This window comes from Prunus dulcis, chromosome 3, assembly GCF_902201215.1.
Source record: "Prunus dulcis chromosome 3, ALMONDv2, whole genome shotgun sequence".
In the NCBI taxonomy this organism is placed as follows: domain Eukaryota; kingdom Viridiplantae; phylum Streptophyta; class Magnoliopsida; order Rosales; family Rosaceae; genus Prunus; species Prunus dulcis.
Window position 1 is genome coordinate 22236247 of NC_047652.1, and position 17118 is coordinate 22253364.

At 43.6% G+C, this 17118-nt stretch overlaps 2 protein-coding genes across 3 annotated transcripts; both read left to right on the top strand.

The window, feature by feature from the left end:
- The first annotated feature begins 1669 nt into the window (after nt 1-1669).
- LOC117621445 (V-type proton ATPase subunit d2) lies at nt 1670-5265 on the top strand. The gene is made up of 10 exons (XM_034351926.1): nt 1670-2075; nt 2780-2900; nt 3178-3285; nt 3409-3511; nt 3689-3769; nt 3849-3934; nt 4035-4094; nt 4193-4241; nt 4599-4733; nt 4844-5265. Exons 1-10 carry the CDS (start codon nt 1895-1897, stop codon nt 4973-4975), a joined length of 1056 nt encoding a protein of 351 aa, XP_034207817.1. The 5' UTR covers nt 1670-1894; the 3' UTR covers nt 4976-5265.
- Nucleotides 5266-5530: 265 nt separating this feature from the next.
- LOC117622345 (histone-binding protein RBBP7-like) lies at nt 5531-8268 on the top strand. Of its 2 annotated transcripts, none has more exons than XM_034352994.1 (8): nt 5531-5925; nt 6025-6211; nt 6301-6398; nt 6481-6586; nt 6850-7067; nt 7296-7338; nt 7438-7688; nt 7780-8268. In XM_034352994.1, the coding sequence occupies exons 1-8, from the start codon at nt 5720-5722 to the stop codon at nt 8195-8197; spliced, it is 1527 nt and encodes a 508-aa protein (XP_034208885.1). In that variant the 5' UTR covers nt 5531-5719; the 3' UTR covers nt 8198-8268. The 2 variants fall into 2 exon arrangements, with proteins under 2 accessions (XP_034208885.1, XP_034208886.1); XM_034352995.1 differs by having other exon boundaries at nt 5701-5887; nt 5997-6211.
- The last annotated feature ends 8850 nt before the right edge of the window (nt 8269-17118 follow it).

Genomic DNA, 17118 nt, shown 5'->3' on the forward strand with positions numbered 1-17118 from the left:
TTGCTTTGGTTTGTTGGACCTTGGAAGAATCGAGACCGACCGTTAAAACAAATGTACAAGTGTCGTGTACGGGTTGGGCGTCTATCATCATCGTATTGTGTAAGCAAGCAATGACCGCAGAATATAATAGGTATTGGGTGATGATGGATGCGTCTTTCATATATATATATATATATATATATATATATATCCTTTTATGGCCGGCCAGCCACCCCTCCCAAATACTCTAGATAATGGCGCGCAATTGGTCACGTGCCCAATGAAATCTTGCTTAGCGCTTCCACATGGAAAACCTCCTAGGGCACGTGGGATATAAGTTGGTTTAGTTTTACGTGGCAAACAACGACAGGAAGGAACACACAAGAAAAATAAAATACAAATTTTGGGGGGAAAAGAAGAAAAACGAAAGGTTTATATATCACACCCACCCACTATGTACTTGGCTTGGCCTTTTCAAAATGATGTCGGATTAGATGTTTTGTAGTTGTTTTAAGATGGCGGACATAGCTTGAGCTTCTTTTAAATATTTGGTTTCCCATAACCTAGAGATTCGAATTCGATTAGTCCGACGATACGTTTTGATATTATAATTAATCACACCATGCTTATTATTAAAATTGTGGAAAGAAAATTCATGGTTGGTCCTTATAGTTTATTGGATTTTTTTATTGTAGTTTATGTGATTTCAATTTTGGTAATTTGACCTGAATAGTTTAGTGCCCTCGCAATTTGAGGACACGTTTAAATATTTCGTTCAATTCCGAGTTAGAGTAAGCAGGTATCCCTAACATATTTAAAACGTAATTGGAAGAAAATTGATATAATTTGAAACATGTCATTGAATTAGGATAAATTTAAAATCACATAGATAAATTTAACATATTTGAAATTAGGAGGAGTGATAAAAAAAAGAGGGGCAAAATTAGAGACCAATAATGACATAGCAAAGTTAAAGACCACTAATGACATTTAAGTTTAAAGTCTATGATCCCATATGTTGAACTTGATTAAATTTATGAAAAATATATGATTCAGATTTCATATATATAAAAGAAACAAGAATCACATTCTATACCAATAGAAGTTTTCTTTCGTTCTCAATGATGAAGTAAGACTAAGCTCATGAGCTTATTATTCTAAGTTGGAACAAGTTGATAGAATTCCCTTTTTTACGTCCCTATGTCCCTACTGTGTGACAAAGTGGGGACGTAAAAAAGAAAAGATATGTATTATCCATTTGATGATTGATGCTTTTCATTCCAATTTAAATATTTCTTGTTCCAAAAAGTAGTTGCAAAGAATTCCAAAAATTGCCTATTCAAGTCAATGATGCGTTATATTAATTAAAATAAAATAAAAATGGTCTCTTGTAACTTTTTTTTTTGTGTGTGTGTGGACAAATCTCTTGGTCAACGGACTGATTTTTTTTATTTTTTTGTACATGGGTCCAAAAGATTGGGCCTTACGATGGGCCCACCAATGGCCTTGAGGCCTGATAGTGTCAAAGCTACGGCGACAAAAAAGCCTAGCCCAATATATCACCCGCCACGGGCTACCCGCCACCACGCGAAAGGGTTTTGGGCATTATACAAAATGAAAAGGGCATTTGTGTAATTGCACACCGTCTTCTAATGAACCAGATTTGTTTTCTCTGAATCTGAATTGCTATCACATTCGAGCTCTCGTCACAGGTCATCGTCTCTCCCCTGATTTTACCCTCTTTAAACCTGCGATTAAGCTCCGTCTGCTTCATTAGGGTTTTCATTTTTCTTTCATTGTTTTTTTTTTTCTGCAGAAGGGGGCCTCTGGTTTTTGATCATCCCCTTTCTCTCCTGCAACATCTTCAATTTTCAGATCGGGCAGTGGCAGATCGCGTAAATTTGAATTTGACAAAATGTACGGCTTCGAGGCAATGACGTTCAACATTCACGGCGGGTACTTGGAGGCCATAGTACGGGGACACCGTGCGGGCCTTCTCACTGCCGCCGATTACAACAATTTGTGCCAGTGCGAGACCCTCGACGATATTAAGATGCACCTTTCTGCCACCGAGTACGGACCCTACCTCCAAAATGGTGCGTTCAACATCTATCTTTCTCTAGTTTCTTCGATTTTGTGAGCCCTCTGTTTGTTTCCTGAGGAAATTGAACAGAATTGGAAAATGAATTTTGGATCGTATGCTTAGATTTAGGCGTTTGTTCTGGACTAATAGTCTAGCTTATCGATCTGAGATGTAGGTTATATTAGGGCTTGGATTCGGTGTTGGTTCAATTGAATTAGAATTAGTAAGAGCAGCACTATGATCCAACCTTAGTGTTTCACGAATGCTATGGTTTTAAATGCGCGAACTTTGCAGGTGGATTAATATATTAGGGTGCATTTGGATATGCGTAATACAAAAGGGGATTTGGGTTTGGCTGCTTAGTTTATATTGTTTGCATCAAATGTTAAGTAAAGATAAAAGAGTTTGATACTTTTTGTTAATGGATTGAAATAAAACTTTTTGTCTAAGTGATTAAAGAGTGAATTTGATCTGCACCTCTGTATAACTTCAATTGTGTTTCTGAAGAAGAGTATCACAATTAAGGTGTTCCAAAAATACGTGCATCATTGGGACTGTGTGAAACTGAAGGAACAAAAGTAGGCTCAACTTAATGGAAGACAAAAGGATCAATCTTTTTCCTTCTTATGCATACAACTACATTTGACAACTCTCTCTCTCTCTCTCTCTCTCTCAAGTCAATATTCATGCTCTGCTTATTTGACAACTTTCTTGCAGAACCTTCCCCGTTGCATACAACTACAATTGTGGAAAAGTGCACCCTTAAATTGGTTGATGAGTATAAGCACATGCTATGCCAAGCCACAGAGCCCTTGTCAACCTTTTTGGAGTACATTACGTATGTAGCTTGCTGACTGATTTTTGTTATTTTTTTTAGATGTAGTTTATTTTGTATTTTATTATAATATGAGAAAAGGTGTTGGGACCATAAACTTGATTTGGGCCTTGGCCGGGGTAGTACTGAGCATATAACACTGGGCCACTTTCTGGCCTTTATTCAAGGCTGGAGGATCTCTATGAAGTGTGAAATTACCACCTGTTGTGAACTTTATAAATAATTCATAACTAAAATTGAGTTGTGATTGGGAATTTAATGTTTCTTATGCTCCATCTAGATATGGCCACATGATAGACAATGTTGTCCTGATTGTTACTGGAACCTTGCATGAGAGAGATGTTCAGGAACTCTTGGAAAAATGCCACCCTTTGGGCATGTTTGACAGGTATTGCATCCTCATAGATTTCTGTATTTCATTTTCTTTTATTTTTCCTTGTATCTACGTGTTTTCTATGGCTTTTTTACATTCTATAAAACGCCCAACTGAATTTCATTTTTGTCTCCTCAGCATTGCCACCCTGGCAGTTGCACAGAATATGCGGGAGCTTTACAGACTGGTGCTTGTTGACACACCACTTGCTCCTTACTTTTCGGAATGTATTACATCTGAGGTACAAATTAGTGATCCCGTACCTTTATTTTCCAATTTTTTCTGTTTCTGTTTCGGTAGGCATCCTTAATAACATGTGTTATTGCATTGATGGATGAGATTTTTAATGTCATCATCAAGACAATAATGGAGCCTCATTAGTGTGTTCTGATTTTGTATTGCTCATTCTTTTTTACAGGACCTGGATGATATGAATATTGAAATAATGAGGAATACTCTTTACAAGGCATACCTTGAAGATTTCTACAGGTTTTGTCAGGTAAATTTTTATTTATAAATCAAGAGTTTCATTCAAATTTTGTATCTTCTCATTAGTTTGGTTTTGATCTTTTGGACAGAAACTAGGTGGCGCCACAGCAGAGATCATGTCTGACTTACTTGCTTTTGAGGCTGACAGAAGGGCGGTCAATATTACCATAAATAGGTATGCAAATATTGAGGTGCTGACAAGTTTTCTTGAGATCATAGCTTATGTGGTTTCAGCAATCTTTTCATGTCCTCATGCTATTTTTCCTATGCTGCAGTATTGGAACTGAGCTTACTCGAGATGATCGCAGGAAGTTGTATTCTAGCTTTGGTTTGCTGTAAGCTCTTTGGTCATCCTGATTTGTTGGTGGCTTTTATATTTTTAGGTTCTATTCTGGATTGCTATCTCTGATAACTATTTGCTTGTTTCTTACAGTTATCCCTATGGCCATGAAGAACTCGCTGTCTGTGAGGACGTTGATCAGGTATGCTGTGTGTTTCAAGTGGTTTTATTTCTTGCCTAAATGGTGCTCCAGCTCTTGCTCCGTCTTTTCATAAAGACCTTCTGCTATTTGGGGCAACAATAATGTGTTTCCTTCTGCATTATTATGTTTGAAGAAAAAGAATTAAAGTTAAAATTTATGACATTGTTTGTGTTCTCTGCATGATATCACCAGTCTGAATTTATTTCTGCCATACTTAACTTCCTTCTCATCATATCTGGTCTTGATTCTGTCAAATACCAACATCAGTTGGTTATGCGATCTCGTTACTCATATTCTTAACATTTTCAAGTTGTAGTAGTGGTTTTCTCTGAGCCATCTACTTGTTTGTTGTTGTAGGTCCGTGGTGTCATGGAAAAATATCCTCCATATCAGGCTATCTTTTCAAAACTATCCTATGGTGAGAGTCAGATGCTTGACAAGGCATTTTATGAAGAGGAGGTGAAAAGGCTTTGCTTAGCATTTGAGCAACAGGTTGGTACTGCAGTTACTGTGAATCCATGTCTGTTTCATTTTCTAGGCCACACTTATCCTCAGTTCTCCATTCAGTCACTTGACATCTTTGCCTTTCCTCTGACCTGCAGTTCCATTACGGTGTTTTCTTCGCATACATGAGGTTGAGGGAGCAGGAGATCAGAAATCTTATGTGGATATCTGAGTGTGTGGCTCAGAACCAGAAGTCCAGAGTTCATGACAGTGTGGTCTTCATATTTTAGTTGGATTGGGACTCGAGACAGATCATTAGAGATAATTATTTGTTCTTTTGCATAATCTTCTGTAAATCTCCTCCCCGTCTTATCCTGGAATGAATTGTAGAGATGGGGGTGCAGTTGCGTTGTTTGCAATATCTGGTGTTCCTAATAAGCACTTTTGCATATATTCCAATTGTTCTTTTTAGAGGGAAAATGCCTTAAATTCCGAGATCAAACATGTTTCAGTTGTGAGGATAAACTGAATTTATGTATTGTAATTTGAGATATAATATAGTAGCACTTATTTAAACTCATTACTATTTAGCATCTTGCATTTGGAAACGATTCTAACTTCCTGAAGGCTGTGGGCTGAACAGATTGAAGCTATAATCGTTGTCTGTAGATGTTCTCTTCCAAGTGGAAAAACAAAAGTACAATTAACAATACAAATGTGTCGGGGTTCGTCCAGTTGGTCAGGCTAGCGTGCCCCTTCCCTCACCTTTCAAATCTCCATCTCATAAATTTGATTCACTTAACTTGTATAAAAAAATATAATAAAAAGCGTCATGACACCTTTGTGATTGATCAAAATTCTATATCGACCAAACGTATATTGGTATGGTAAAAAACGGCATGACGTTTCTCTGATGGAAAACACACTTTCTTCGCCCGGACAGAATTGTAAAAAACCGCGACTTCTTTACCATTCTGTACTCTTCGCTCCCAATTGTTAGGGTTTTTATTAATATTTTTAAATATTCATCTTCGATGGAAGCGCCATCATCGTCATCTTCGCCGATGAGTGAGAACCAGAGGCCGTCGTTACCGGCAACAAGCATCACTGATGTGAACGTCGACTCGCTGGCTCAATGCGCCGGCTACCTCAGCCTCCGAGACCTCTCCAACATGTCCATGACCTGCACGTACCTCAAAAAGGTTGCATATTCCGACTCCATCTGGCAACGTTGGTTCAGGTCCAATTATAGTCTTTTTCAGATGCTATTTCCTTACGCTCTGTTTACTTCCTGTATTTTTCTGTTTACAGAAAACTCTTTCAAATTCATTTGTTGCAGAGAAAGCTGGCCCCGGCAAACACCTCCCGCCACCTCGCAAAGGGCAGGAGTGAGGGAAGCTTATTTGTGTAGGCGCAAGGATTTGCTGCAATTCAAGTTTATCAATCCCGTCGTCGCCGATTTCTATACCAATTCAAGTCCTTTCGACCATGTGTTATTGGACAATAACAATATAATCTTCTCTCAGGTAATATCATGCGTAACCCTTTCTTTTCCATGAATCTCTGAGTTTGAATAGTTGGGCATCTTTAACTTTGCTTTATGTTACTTACTTAGGGCTCAATGATACAAGTGATAACGATTGATAGCTGGTTAAGTGGAGTAAACTCACCTGTCACTTTAAGTGATCACAATGCAAGAATTACTTGCATGAGGTGGGCTGTGTGTGGTTTTTTAATCCTAAAATCTTGGAATGTTTATGATCTTTTAATCGTAAAATCTTGACATGAACTGCAGGCTGTTTCCACTGAATGAAACATCTTTATATCGAAGGGAAGCACAAAACGAGGAGAATGTTTTGGTAACTTCAAGTTCTGACCATTCCATTCGGCTATGGTGGAAGGTATTACATTAATTAAGAATATTTTTATACGCTCTTATTTGTCGGTTTTTTCATACCTCTGGTTTCTTCATTTTTAATTCAATCTTATAAGTTAGGATGGGTTAGGCTCTTAATGTTTTGCTCTTACCCAATTTATCAAGTATCTGTTTTTGTAATATATCGTTCCCTGTGTGATTTAGTCACTATTATTGTACTGTAATACCGTCGTCAGTAGTTTACATTTTCTGTCCTCTAAAGGTCCTAATCATATTATTTTGTCACAGGGTTCTTGCCGACGATGTTTTAGAGGTCACAGTGGCCCAGTTTCAGCCCTGTCAGATAAATTGTTAGGCAATGGAGCAGGAAAAGTATTGGCAAGTGGAGGGGAAGATGGCACAGTTCGCCTTTGGTCTCTAAGTTCCAGTGGGAAACGTGGCCAGCATGCTTTAAAGGCTACTTTCTATGGGCATGAGAAGCCCATCCGGTTGATGTCAGTTGCTGGGTATGAGGTTGTTCGTTAAGGGGTTTCGTGTTTCTATTTAGTAAAACTAAATAAAAGTTGTGCCATTAATGTCTATTTAACATCTAAAAGGATGATAAGCTAATGTAACTTAGAAGATAATTTCCAGATATCCACTGCATCTCATATGTAATCATTTACAAACGTTTCTGTGCTTTGGGTGACACTTCTCCAATTATACTGATCTATGTATTTTGGTCCTATTGATAGGCACAACACCTCTCTCTTGGTATCCGTTTCAAGAGATTCTAAGGTATCCTCAATTATCCATTCAATGCTGTTCTTATCGGATCTGGTCATCCTCGTGAATTTTTGTTATTTGTCACTGTCTGACGATTGCGGTTTGTAACAGGTGAGGGTGTGGGATACAAATACATCATCCTCTGTTCGTTCTTCATGCTGTGTGGGGATGACCTCTGTTCTTGGTGCCCCTATAGACATTAAGTGTCATGAACAATTGGTCTATGTTGCTGCTGGTTCCTCTGTTATGGCAATTGATTTGAGGACAATGCAAAAAGTTGTCATTGCTACAGTAGATGCAAAGCTGTACTCTTTTCAGGCAACGCCTTCAAAATCTTTATTCTGCGTAGGCAGCAATGGCAGGTATGGCGAGTAGAATTCCCTGGTTTCACTTGTTTTTATCCAAGTTGTAGAACTCGGTTTATTGAGAAAAAGATATGCCTGAATGGTGCAGGGCAATGCTTTATGATATAAGGAAGAACCAGGGAACCCTGAAATCAGAACCAATAGCGGAGTTAGATGGTGGACACACAGCGCCGTTGACATACTTGCACATGGATCCATACAAAATAGTTACAGGAAGCCCGGAGGATGTTTATGTTAATGTTTGGGAGGCCAACACTGGTGCAAAAACTAATTCCTTGGATTGTTCTCATCCAGATGAAACATCTACCAGTTTTGGGTGTCGTGCTCTGGCTGTAAATGGGTGTCGAATTGTTACTGGCATTGCCAACTATGATGAAGATGTGGGATGCTTATGCTTCAGGGACTTCACAAATGCTTCTTGTCCTGTCTTTAATCGTGAAGATGATCATGTTGCAAAGTTTTGGAACCCACAATCTTACAGTGATTCCGATAGTTCATATGACTGAATAAATTTTGCTATATATATGTTGTATACAAATATTGATCATATTACAAGTTTGGAGTTGGTTTCTAGCTATTGTTATTTGAGAGAATCTCTTCAACCATCTATGGGCGGCCGCCACCACCATAGCTGTTATCCTTCACCTTATCCTAATTACTGCCATAACCACCACCAACTCAGCACCAATCCTCGGCCTTGACGCCTTCCTGACCCACCAATCCATGGTCGTTAAAAATGTTGTTTCACACTGACTTCCATGGTCAATAAAAATGTTGTCCTTTCATAACTAACCGGAAAAAGTTGAACTTGCAGCTGTTATTGTCCTACAAACAAAGTATGGACCTTGGGTTTCACGGACAAATGTTCTGTGCATTTCTATTTATTCTCAACAGAGAAGACAATAGTAATATGGCAGTGGAAATCAGTTGAAAAGTTCGATTTTCCCCATCACACCAATCAATGCTCATAGAGTAATGCTCCGAAATAAAGCTAAAATGGCCAAATACAAACAATTGTACTCTGTTAGGTAAGAACCATTATTTTACTTGTCAATTTTACATATCGGTGGAGGAGACAATTGAACCTCAATCAAAAGTGCATGAGAATGTACGGATGAGCAATTCAGAGATCGTTTATATTTATCTATGTCATTTTGGAACTCTCAAAGTTTTTATATATTTTTTTTTCTCTTGTTATCAATCTCAGTCCAATAGGAATATAGATTAAAACGAGGTGAGATGCAAAATCCAAAAGAGTTGGTGTGGGAGCAAATTTCCCCCAAAAGAATATTCGCCAAAGATTCCCCTTTCTTCTTCGCTGCCTCTTTCTCCCTGCAAAATAGAACAAATAAGAGGACCACACCCAGGGGGTGTTGGCCAAGGGCCCTCCGATGCCTAAGTCAGTTCAATCGATCCGTAGAGAAACGATAGCTAAAATAGGGCACGGGATGTGTTTATAATATAAATTGGGTGGCCGGAGCCTTATGTAAAAGGGAGAGAGGAAAGAGGTGGCTAGGGTTTGAGAGGAACTCTCTGTAGAGATTTTAGTAGTAATTCTGACGTCCCTCATCCTTGTGCTTAACCAGGTATTTATAGTAGCTTTGGAGAGGTTGGTGGGGTTGGTGTAGTTGGTGCGGTTGGTGTATTTAGTGCGGTTGGTGTGGTTGGTGGGGTTGGTGTATTTAGGAGTTATCGATTAACCAAATCCCTAATTAAATTGGGGATCAAGTAACCCCCAATTTGATTAGGTAATTCCCAATTAGGTTAGGTAACTCCCAATTAGGTCAAATAATTCCCAAATTGATTGGCCTAATTAATTGACCTAGGGTTTTGATTTAATTAGGTTCCCACAAATGCCCCCCAGCTTCTGCATGGCGCGTGGTGGCATGTAGGAGATGTAAACTATCCGTTGGGCTGTCTAGCTGTAACTGGGCTTCCTTCGTGGACTTGGGCTCCTGCGTAGAGGAGGTGTTTGACTTGCCAATTTTATGAACTCCCAGGTTGGAAAGAATTTGCGATTCCTTGTAGGCCAAGGAATTTTTATTCTTATAAATGTAGGGCTCCTCCAATTTATTCTTCACATCCAAAATCCATTCCGATTTCATTAGTGAGAGAGAGTAAGCTTTGGAGAATTTTCCCTTCTTCTGGAGCTCTTGTCTTCATCGCACACCCAAGGTATTTTAGTTTTGAGTTATATATATATATTTATATATATATTTTCCTTTGTTCCAATTTTTGGCAACTTGGATCATGCTTCTAGCCGATGTGGGTAGCCGAATGGGATGCATGTCTATGCCTTGGAGCATGGCTGGAGGTGTTGGCAGTTCAGCAGATTTGGGTTTGCATATCTTGGGCTCGAGCATGGAGGTCCAGGGGCTATGGGCTCTTGCTGAAGGTGACTGGCTGGAGCTGGAGGTCTGGAGGCGCTGGGCCAGAAATCTGGATCAGGGCTGAATGCGTGCTGGGCCAGTGCTGGGAGAAGCGGAGTGGGCTGGAGCGAGGTGGGCTCGAGCTGTGCGTGTGGAGCGAGGTGCGCTGGGCTGTGCGTGCGGAGCTAGGTGGGCTCGAGCGAGGTGAGCGAGATGGGCTCGAGCTGGGCGCGGGCCAGGCGGAAGAAGAGCGCTGGGCTGAAGCGAAGTGGGCCGCGAGCTGGATGGGGTCGACGGGCCTGGTCTTGCGCGATGGGCCGAAGGCGCTGGCTGGGCTGCGCGCTGGGCTGATCCAAGCAGCCTTGTTTTTTTTCTGTTTTTGTTTTGTTTTTGCTGTTTATTTTTTATTTTTTATTTTTATTATTCTAACATATATAATTTTTTTTCTTTTTGCAGCTACTTGTTGATCAACCATGTCCTCCGGAGATGGTAGCAAGGCTCCCAGTTCTCAAGTCCCTTTGTATTTATGGGGAGGCTCCATAGTGCACAGCAAGAAGTTTGTGGCCAACTTGCATCGCGTCACGACTGATGCTCAGTTCCAAAAGTGGCGAGCTGATGCGTCTGCCATTCCGGATGACGTTCGAGTTAGGCTACTGAAGTCTCGGAAGGACAACGAGCCTTTGGTGGATGCGAATGATCCTGATGCTAGGATCATCACCTTCCGTCCCTTTTACTTCTCCTTGGGCTTCAAATTCCCGCTGTCAAAGCTTTTCAAGGAGGTGTTCTGCGCCATGGGGTGTGCCCCGAGCCAATGTACTCCAAACGTTTACCGGGCGATCATGTGCTTCGAGAATCTGAGTCGTTTCTTCATGTTGGAGCTGACGGTGCGAGAGTTCTTTTATTTTTTCGAAGTGAGGCACTTCGAGCGGTATGCCCAAGTTCGTGTCTACAATGCCAAGTTGTTCAACAGTTTTAGTCAAGGAGATCACGCTTGGCATGACGATGTGTTGGAGGTCAGCGGACGGTGGGAAGGCGACGTTGGCGACGGCCCACTCGTTCCTATCACCTACTGCGATGGTATGTCTCTTTGCCATTTTTGATGCGCTCCTTTTATTTGAATTTCTTGAAGTGTGGCTGACTAACTTCTGTCTTCTGCTTGCAATGAGTGACATCAGCAAGCAGTTGGAGTTCGGGCCGGATATGGCTAAGGTCCGTCGTGCTTTGAACATCCCTCCAAGGTTTCGCGAGTGGCGCTGGCTGTTGAGTGGGTACCGGGAGGAAGATGGTGGTTTGCCCCCTGTCGAGGATGTCAAAAGGTGGAAGTAGAATGGTCCTGACCTTGATGATCTGCTCGCCGGACAGGAAGAATGTTCTGCTGAATCTCTCTCTAAGAGAAAAGCTGCCGCCAAATCTCCGAGAGGTGAAGCTACCTCTCCGCATGCAAAGGATAGGTCTCCATCGAGGAAGAAACCAAGGCCTTCTTCTGCTGAGAAAACACAAGTGGGGTCTACTCCTTCATCATCTGCCAGGGTCAAGCATCTCGTGGGTGCAGACAGCACGAAGGTTGGTGGTATGCGCGGTATTCGGGGTGTTCTGCCCGAGTCTCCTGCTGACACGCCCGAAACCCATGATATGTTTCGTGAAGCGGCTCGTGCCCGACCGAGTTCTGCCGAGCGTCAAAGAGATGCAAACATTCCTCCTAGAAGTTCGAGTCGTTTGCACCGGTCCAAAGATGAAGGTCGAAACAGGAAGTCTGCCCGTGATCCAGAATCATTGACTCCTTTGGAGATGAAGTTGGCAGAGGCTAAGAAGATGAGAGAGTCATCTGCCCGGGCTAAGGGCTCTTCCTCCACGTCGGCAGTTGGTCCTAAGGTGAACAAGCCTAGTTCTATAGGGGATGCATGCATATCTGATCTGCTTAAGACGAACTTCTTGTCAAATCCATCGTCCTGTGCTGAGTTGGTTGATCACATCCGTCAAGCTGGCGATCTTGGTACTTTCTCGTGCCTTTCCTTGGAAAAACAAAGGGAAGCGTCATTCCATTTGATTCAAAAAGGACTGATTTTTGCTGCTGAGACTATTCGGAACTCATCTGCTGTTGCCCCCTCTTCTGCCCAACTCAGCGAGTTGGAGAAGAAGAATGCTGAATTGGCCTGCCAGCTTTCCGTCGAGCAGGCCCGCTATGAGAAGAAGTTGTCTGATTTGAGGGTGATGATATCTGGGCTGAAAAGCTCTCTTACCGAGAAGGATTCCGAGCTCAACTCTTCTGCTGTTGATTTGGCTAGTCGAAAAGAGGCCTTCTTTCGTCTTGAGCGTAAGAATGCCGACATCTCCCTTAGCTATGATAAGCTCCTTGCTAGATTTCATGCCTATCATAAGTCTGCTAAAGAATCCAAGTCTGAAGCCACCATAGATGCGTACAAGTTGGGCTACCTGCACTGTGCAGATGGGATTGATTCCTTGTATGCGATTGACGATGCAGACATCGAGACGCTCCTTCCCAACTCACCTCTTATAGAAGGGGAAGTTGAGGAGCAGGTAGTCGGAGAGGATGATGCAGAGGTCATGGTACAGGCAGATGGAGTTGCTGATGACGTAGCTAGTCAGGCGGATGCCGAGGAGGCTGCCGCGTAAAGAGTCTTCTGCTGGCGTCTCCAAGTAGACAAAGACTCTTTTTTTTTTTCTTTTCAGCCCTTGTAGTTTGTTTAGAATAACTGGTCTTATTTGACCATTTTCTTTTTGTTTGAACTTTGGCCGGTTGGTCTGTTTGTTATGGAGATTGCAGTTACATTTTCCAACTTCAATTCGCATATTTGACTTGTGAACTGCTTGAATAACCAGCCTATGTTTCGATTGCGCGTCCTCCCTTAGAGATTTGCGAGTACCAGGGTCCCCCTTAAAGGACTCCGGGCATGCACTGCATATCCCGTAGGACGATTTCCCTTAGGAAGTTGGTGAGCACCAGGGTCTCCCTTGAGAGACTCCGGGTGTATTCTGCATACCTCGTATGTGATTTAGTCGTCGCCCTGCGTCTCCCGTAAGACGCTGCTTATGGGAAACTTACATGATTATCCTGCCTCCCTTAGGAAACGGATAGGAACCTGGATATCTCCCTTAGGAAATTCCTGGCGCACCCTGCGTCTCCCTTAGGACGCTTTTTTTTTAGTGGGCTGCGTCTCCAAACGGACGCTTTTAGTCGTCACCCTGCGTCTCCCTTAGGACGCTCCTTATGGGCAACTGTGTGACTATCCTGCCTCCCTTAGGAAACGGATAGGAACCTGGATATTTCCCGTAGGAAGCATGGAGACCTCCTTTTAAGAAATTCCTGGCGCACCCTGCGTCTCCCTGAGGACACTTTTTTAGCGAGCTGCGTCTCCAAACGGATGCTTCTAGTCGTCACCCTGCGTCTCCCTTAGGACGCTCCTTATGGGCAACTGTGTGACTATCCTGCCTCCCTTAGGAAACGGATAGGAACCTGGATATCTCCCTTAGGAAATTCCTGGCGCACCCTGCGTCTCCCGAAGGACGCTTTTTTAGCGGGCTGCGTCTCCAAACGGACGCTTTTTAGTCGTCGCCCTGCGTCTCCCTTAGGACGCTCCTTATGGGCAACTGTGTGACTATCCTGCCTCCCTTAGGAAACGGATAGGAACCTGGATATCTCCCTTAGGAAATTCTTGGCGCACCCTGCGTCTCCCGAAGGACGCTGCTTATGGGCAAATGTTGTGTTTTGTAGGCAGATGAGACATTTTGGAATGAGAAACTGAACTTATATTGATATTCATAAGATTACAGTCCTTTATTCGAAAATGGAAACAACTTGATACAAAACTTAGAACTTCTAGCAGTCAGGAAGGAGCATTATGGATAATACTTTCGAAGATGGTGAGCATTCCATTGTCGCGGTATTTCCTTCCCTTCCATAGTGTCGAGTGTGTAGCTTCCTCTGCCCCCGAGTCGGCTGATCACATAAGGGCCTTCCCAGTTAGGGTTCATCTTTTTTGACCCTTGTCTTGGTGCAGTAATGAAAGCCTTTCTCAGTACGAGGTCGCCTGGTTGAAATCGTCTGATCTTAGCTCTTTTGTCGTGGTAAGACTTCAACTGCTGCTGATAGGAGGCGACTCGGATAATGGTCTTCTCACGCTCGCCCTCAAGTAAGTCGAGATTAAGCCTCATCTGCTCGGAGTTTTGATCAACACTGCCCACTTCCAGATTTATGGAGGGGACAGTAATGTGAGGTGGTATGATTGCCTCCGTTCCGAAGGCGAGGGAAAATGGGGTTTCACCAGTCGATCTTCGTTTGGTGGTGCGATAAGCCCATAGTACTCCGGGGAGTTCATCTACCCATTTTCCTTCGGCGCCTTCCAGCCTTTTCTTCAAGCAGTCTAATATGATTTTGTTAGATGCCTCGGCTTGTCCATTTCCTTGTGGATATCTCGGGGTAGACAAGTGTTGCTTGATCTTGTATTTTGCGAAAAAGGCGGTGATCTGCTTGCCAATGAACTGTGAGCCATTGTCAGTAACCAGCGACTGTGGGCAGCCAAACCGGCATATGATGTTTCTCCAGATGAATCGCTCCACATCGGCTTCTTTAGTAGAGGATAGAGCTTCGGCCTCGATCCATTTAGTAAAGTAGTCGGTGGCGACGATCATCATTTCTTTCTTGGCGGGCGCTGGTGGCAGGGGACCTACTAGGTCGATGGCCCATTGCATAAACGGCCATGGACTGTTTTGCGGATGATAGACTTCGGCAGGCAAGTTAGGGATTGGCTTGTATCGCTGACAGCGATCACACTTCTTGACATATTCAGCGGAGTCGTGACGCATGGTAGGCCAGAAGTAGCCTATGTTTAGAGCTTTCTGGGCGAGCGATCTGCCCCCAGAGTGGTTGCCACACTCGCCGTCGTGAATTTTGCAGAGGACCTCAAGTGTTTGAGGGTACTTTATGCAGGTGAGATGAGGACCGGAGTATGATCTGCGGATGAGCTTGTTGCCGAGCATGTAGTATCTCGCGGCCTTTTGCTGGACCTTTCTAGCTTCGGACTTGTCCGTTGGCAGGTTTCCATTTGTCAAATAGTCGATGATGGGGTCTTGCCAACTAGGGTCCTCGTCAATCTGCATGGTATCGATTAGCTCTATTTCTTCTATGCTTGGTCGGTCAAGGTGTTCGACCGGGATGGAGCGTCTGAACTGGGTATCCAGCGCTGATCCTAGGCTTGCCAGTGCGTCTGCATGAGCGTTCTCTGCCCGGGGTACTTGTTGAATGGTGAAGGTTGGAAATGCCTTCAACAGCTCTTGGACTTTGTCAAGGTATAGGATCATCCTTGGGTGCTTCGCCATATATTCACCTGAGGCTTGATTCGTGATCAATTGTGAGTCAGAGTAGATGGCTAGCTTTTTGATTGCGAGCTCTTTTGCTAAACGTAGGCCGGCAAGCAATGCCTCATATTCTGCCTCGTTGTTCGAGGTCGGGAAGCCAAGCGTAATAGCTTGCTCCAACAGGGTTCCATCCGGGGTGGTGATGACGACTCCTGCTCCAGCTCCTTTTTGGTTCGACGCTCCATCTACGCGCAACTGCCACATGTCTCTGGGTTGGCTAGGTTCTGCGGAGGTCCCGTCTGCTTTTGAACTTTCCTTCTTTTGGTTGACCAACTTCTCTTTTTCGGCCGATGGGGTGAATTCTGCTACGAAGTCTGCTAAAGCCTGGGCTTTTATTGCAGTTTTTGGCCGGTAGAGGAGGTCATATTGGCTTAGCTCTATAGCCCACTTCATGAGTCGCTGAGAAGCATCAGGGCTGTGGAGGATTGATCTCAAAGGAAAGTCGGTCATGACGATGACTCGATGAGCTTGGTAGTAGGGTCGCAGCTTTCTCGCGGAAACTACAAGAGCCAAAATAAGTTTCTCCAATTTTGGGTAGCGAGTCTCTGCATCGAGGAGAGCTTTTGACGTGTAGAATACTGGATGTTGGGCCCCCAGCTCTTCTCGGATGAGAGCTGAACTGATAGCTGAGTTGGACACTGCCAAGTATACGAACAAGTCCTCACCAGGGACCGGCTTTGAGAGCATGGGAGGTGAGGTGAGGTAAGTCTTCAGATTTTGAAAAGCCACTTCGCACTCCTCATCCCATTTGTCTCTTTGCCCTTTCTTCAAAGCTTTGAAGAATGGTCTGCACTTGTCGGTTGATCTCGAGAGGAACCGGTTGAGGGCCGCTGCTCTGCCCGTCAGACTTTGTATTTCTTTCATCGTGGAGGGCGATTTCATCTCGAGAATGGCTTTGATTTGACGTGGGTGTGCCTCGATACCTCGTTGCGTGACTAGGTATCCCAAGAATCGGCCGGAGGATACACCAAACGTGCATTTACTTGGATTCAACTTCATGCGATATTGGCGGAGCAAGCTGAATGACTCGGCAAGATTTCCAATGTGATCTGCACGTTTTGGGGCTTTGACCAGCATGTCATCCACGTAGACCTCCATAGTTTTGCCGATCTGTTCTTTGAAGATTTTGTTTACGAGCCTTTGATAGGTTGCTCCGGCATTCTTCAGCCCAAAGGGCATGACCTTGTAGCAGTAGGTCCCTCTTTCGATGATGAAAGAAGTTTTCGCCTTGTCATCCTCGTGCATCATGATTTGGTTATAGCCGGAGTAGGCGTCCATGAAGCCGAGCAGCTGATTGCCAGAAGTGGAATCCACGAGTTGGTCGATTCTCGGCAATGGGAAGTTGTCTTTGGGGCATGCTTTGTTGAGGTCTGTGTAATCGACGCAAACTCTCCACTTGCCCTTTTCTTGTTTTGCCACCAGAACAACGTTGGCAAGCCATTCTGAGTAGGAGACCTCTTCGATGAAGCCGGCAGCTAGGAGTTTGTCAATCTCGGCTTCGATGATAGCGACTCGCTCGGGTGCGAAGTTGCGTCTCTTCTGCGCCACTGGCTTGCATGCGGGGTTGACGTGGAGTCGGTGACAGATGATGTTCGGGTCGATGCCAGGCATGTCTGATGGCGACCATGCGAACATGTCTTTGTTGCTCTGAAGGAATGTGGTAAGCTCCACCTTCTCTTCTG

Coding starts and splice junctions, on each gene's coding strand:
- LOC117621445 (XM_034351926.1), top strand. CDS start 1,895: ATGTACGGCTTCGAGGCAATGACGTTCAACATTCACGGCGGGTACTTG. Junction 3,770..3,848: donor ATTTCTACAGGTTTTGTCAG/GTAAATTTTTAT, acceptor TCTTTTGGACAG/AAACTAGGTGGCGCCACAGC. Junction 4,095..4,192: donor TATTCTAGCTTTGGTTTGCT/GTAAGCTCTTTG, acceptor TGTTTCTTACAG/TTATCCCTATGGCCATGAAG.
- LOC117622345 (XM_034352994.1), top strand. CDS start 5,720: ATGGAAGCGCCATCATCGTCATCTTCGCCGATGAGTGAGAACCAGAGG. Junction 6,212..6,300: donor ACAATATAATCTTCTCTCAG/GTAATATCATGC, acceptor TTACTTACTTAG/GGCTCAATGATACAAGTGAT. Junction 7,339..7,437: donor CCGTTTCAAGAGATTCTAAG/GTATCCTCAATT, acceptor GGTTTGTAACAG/GTGAGGGTGTGGGATACAAA.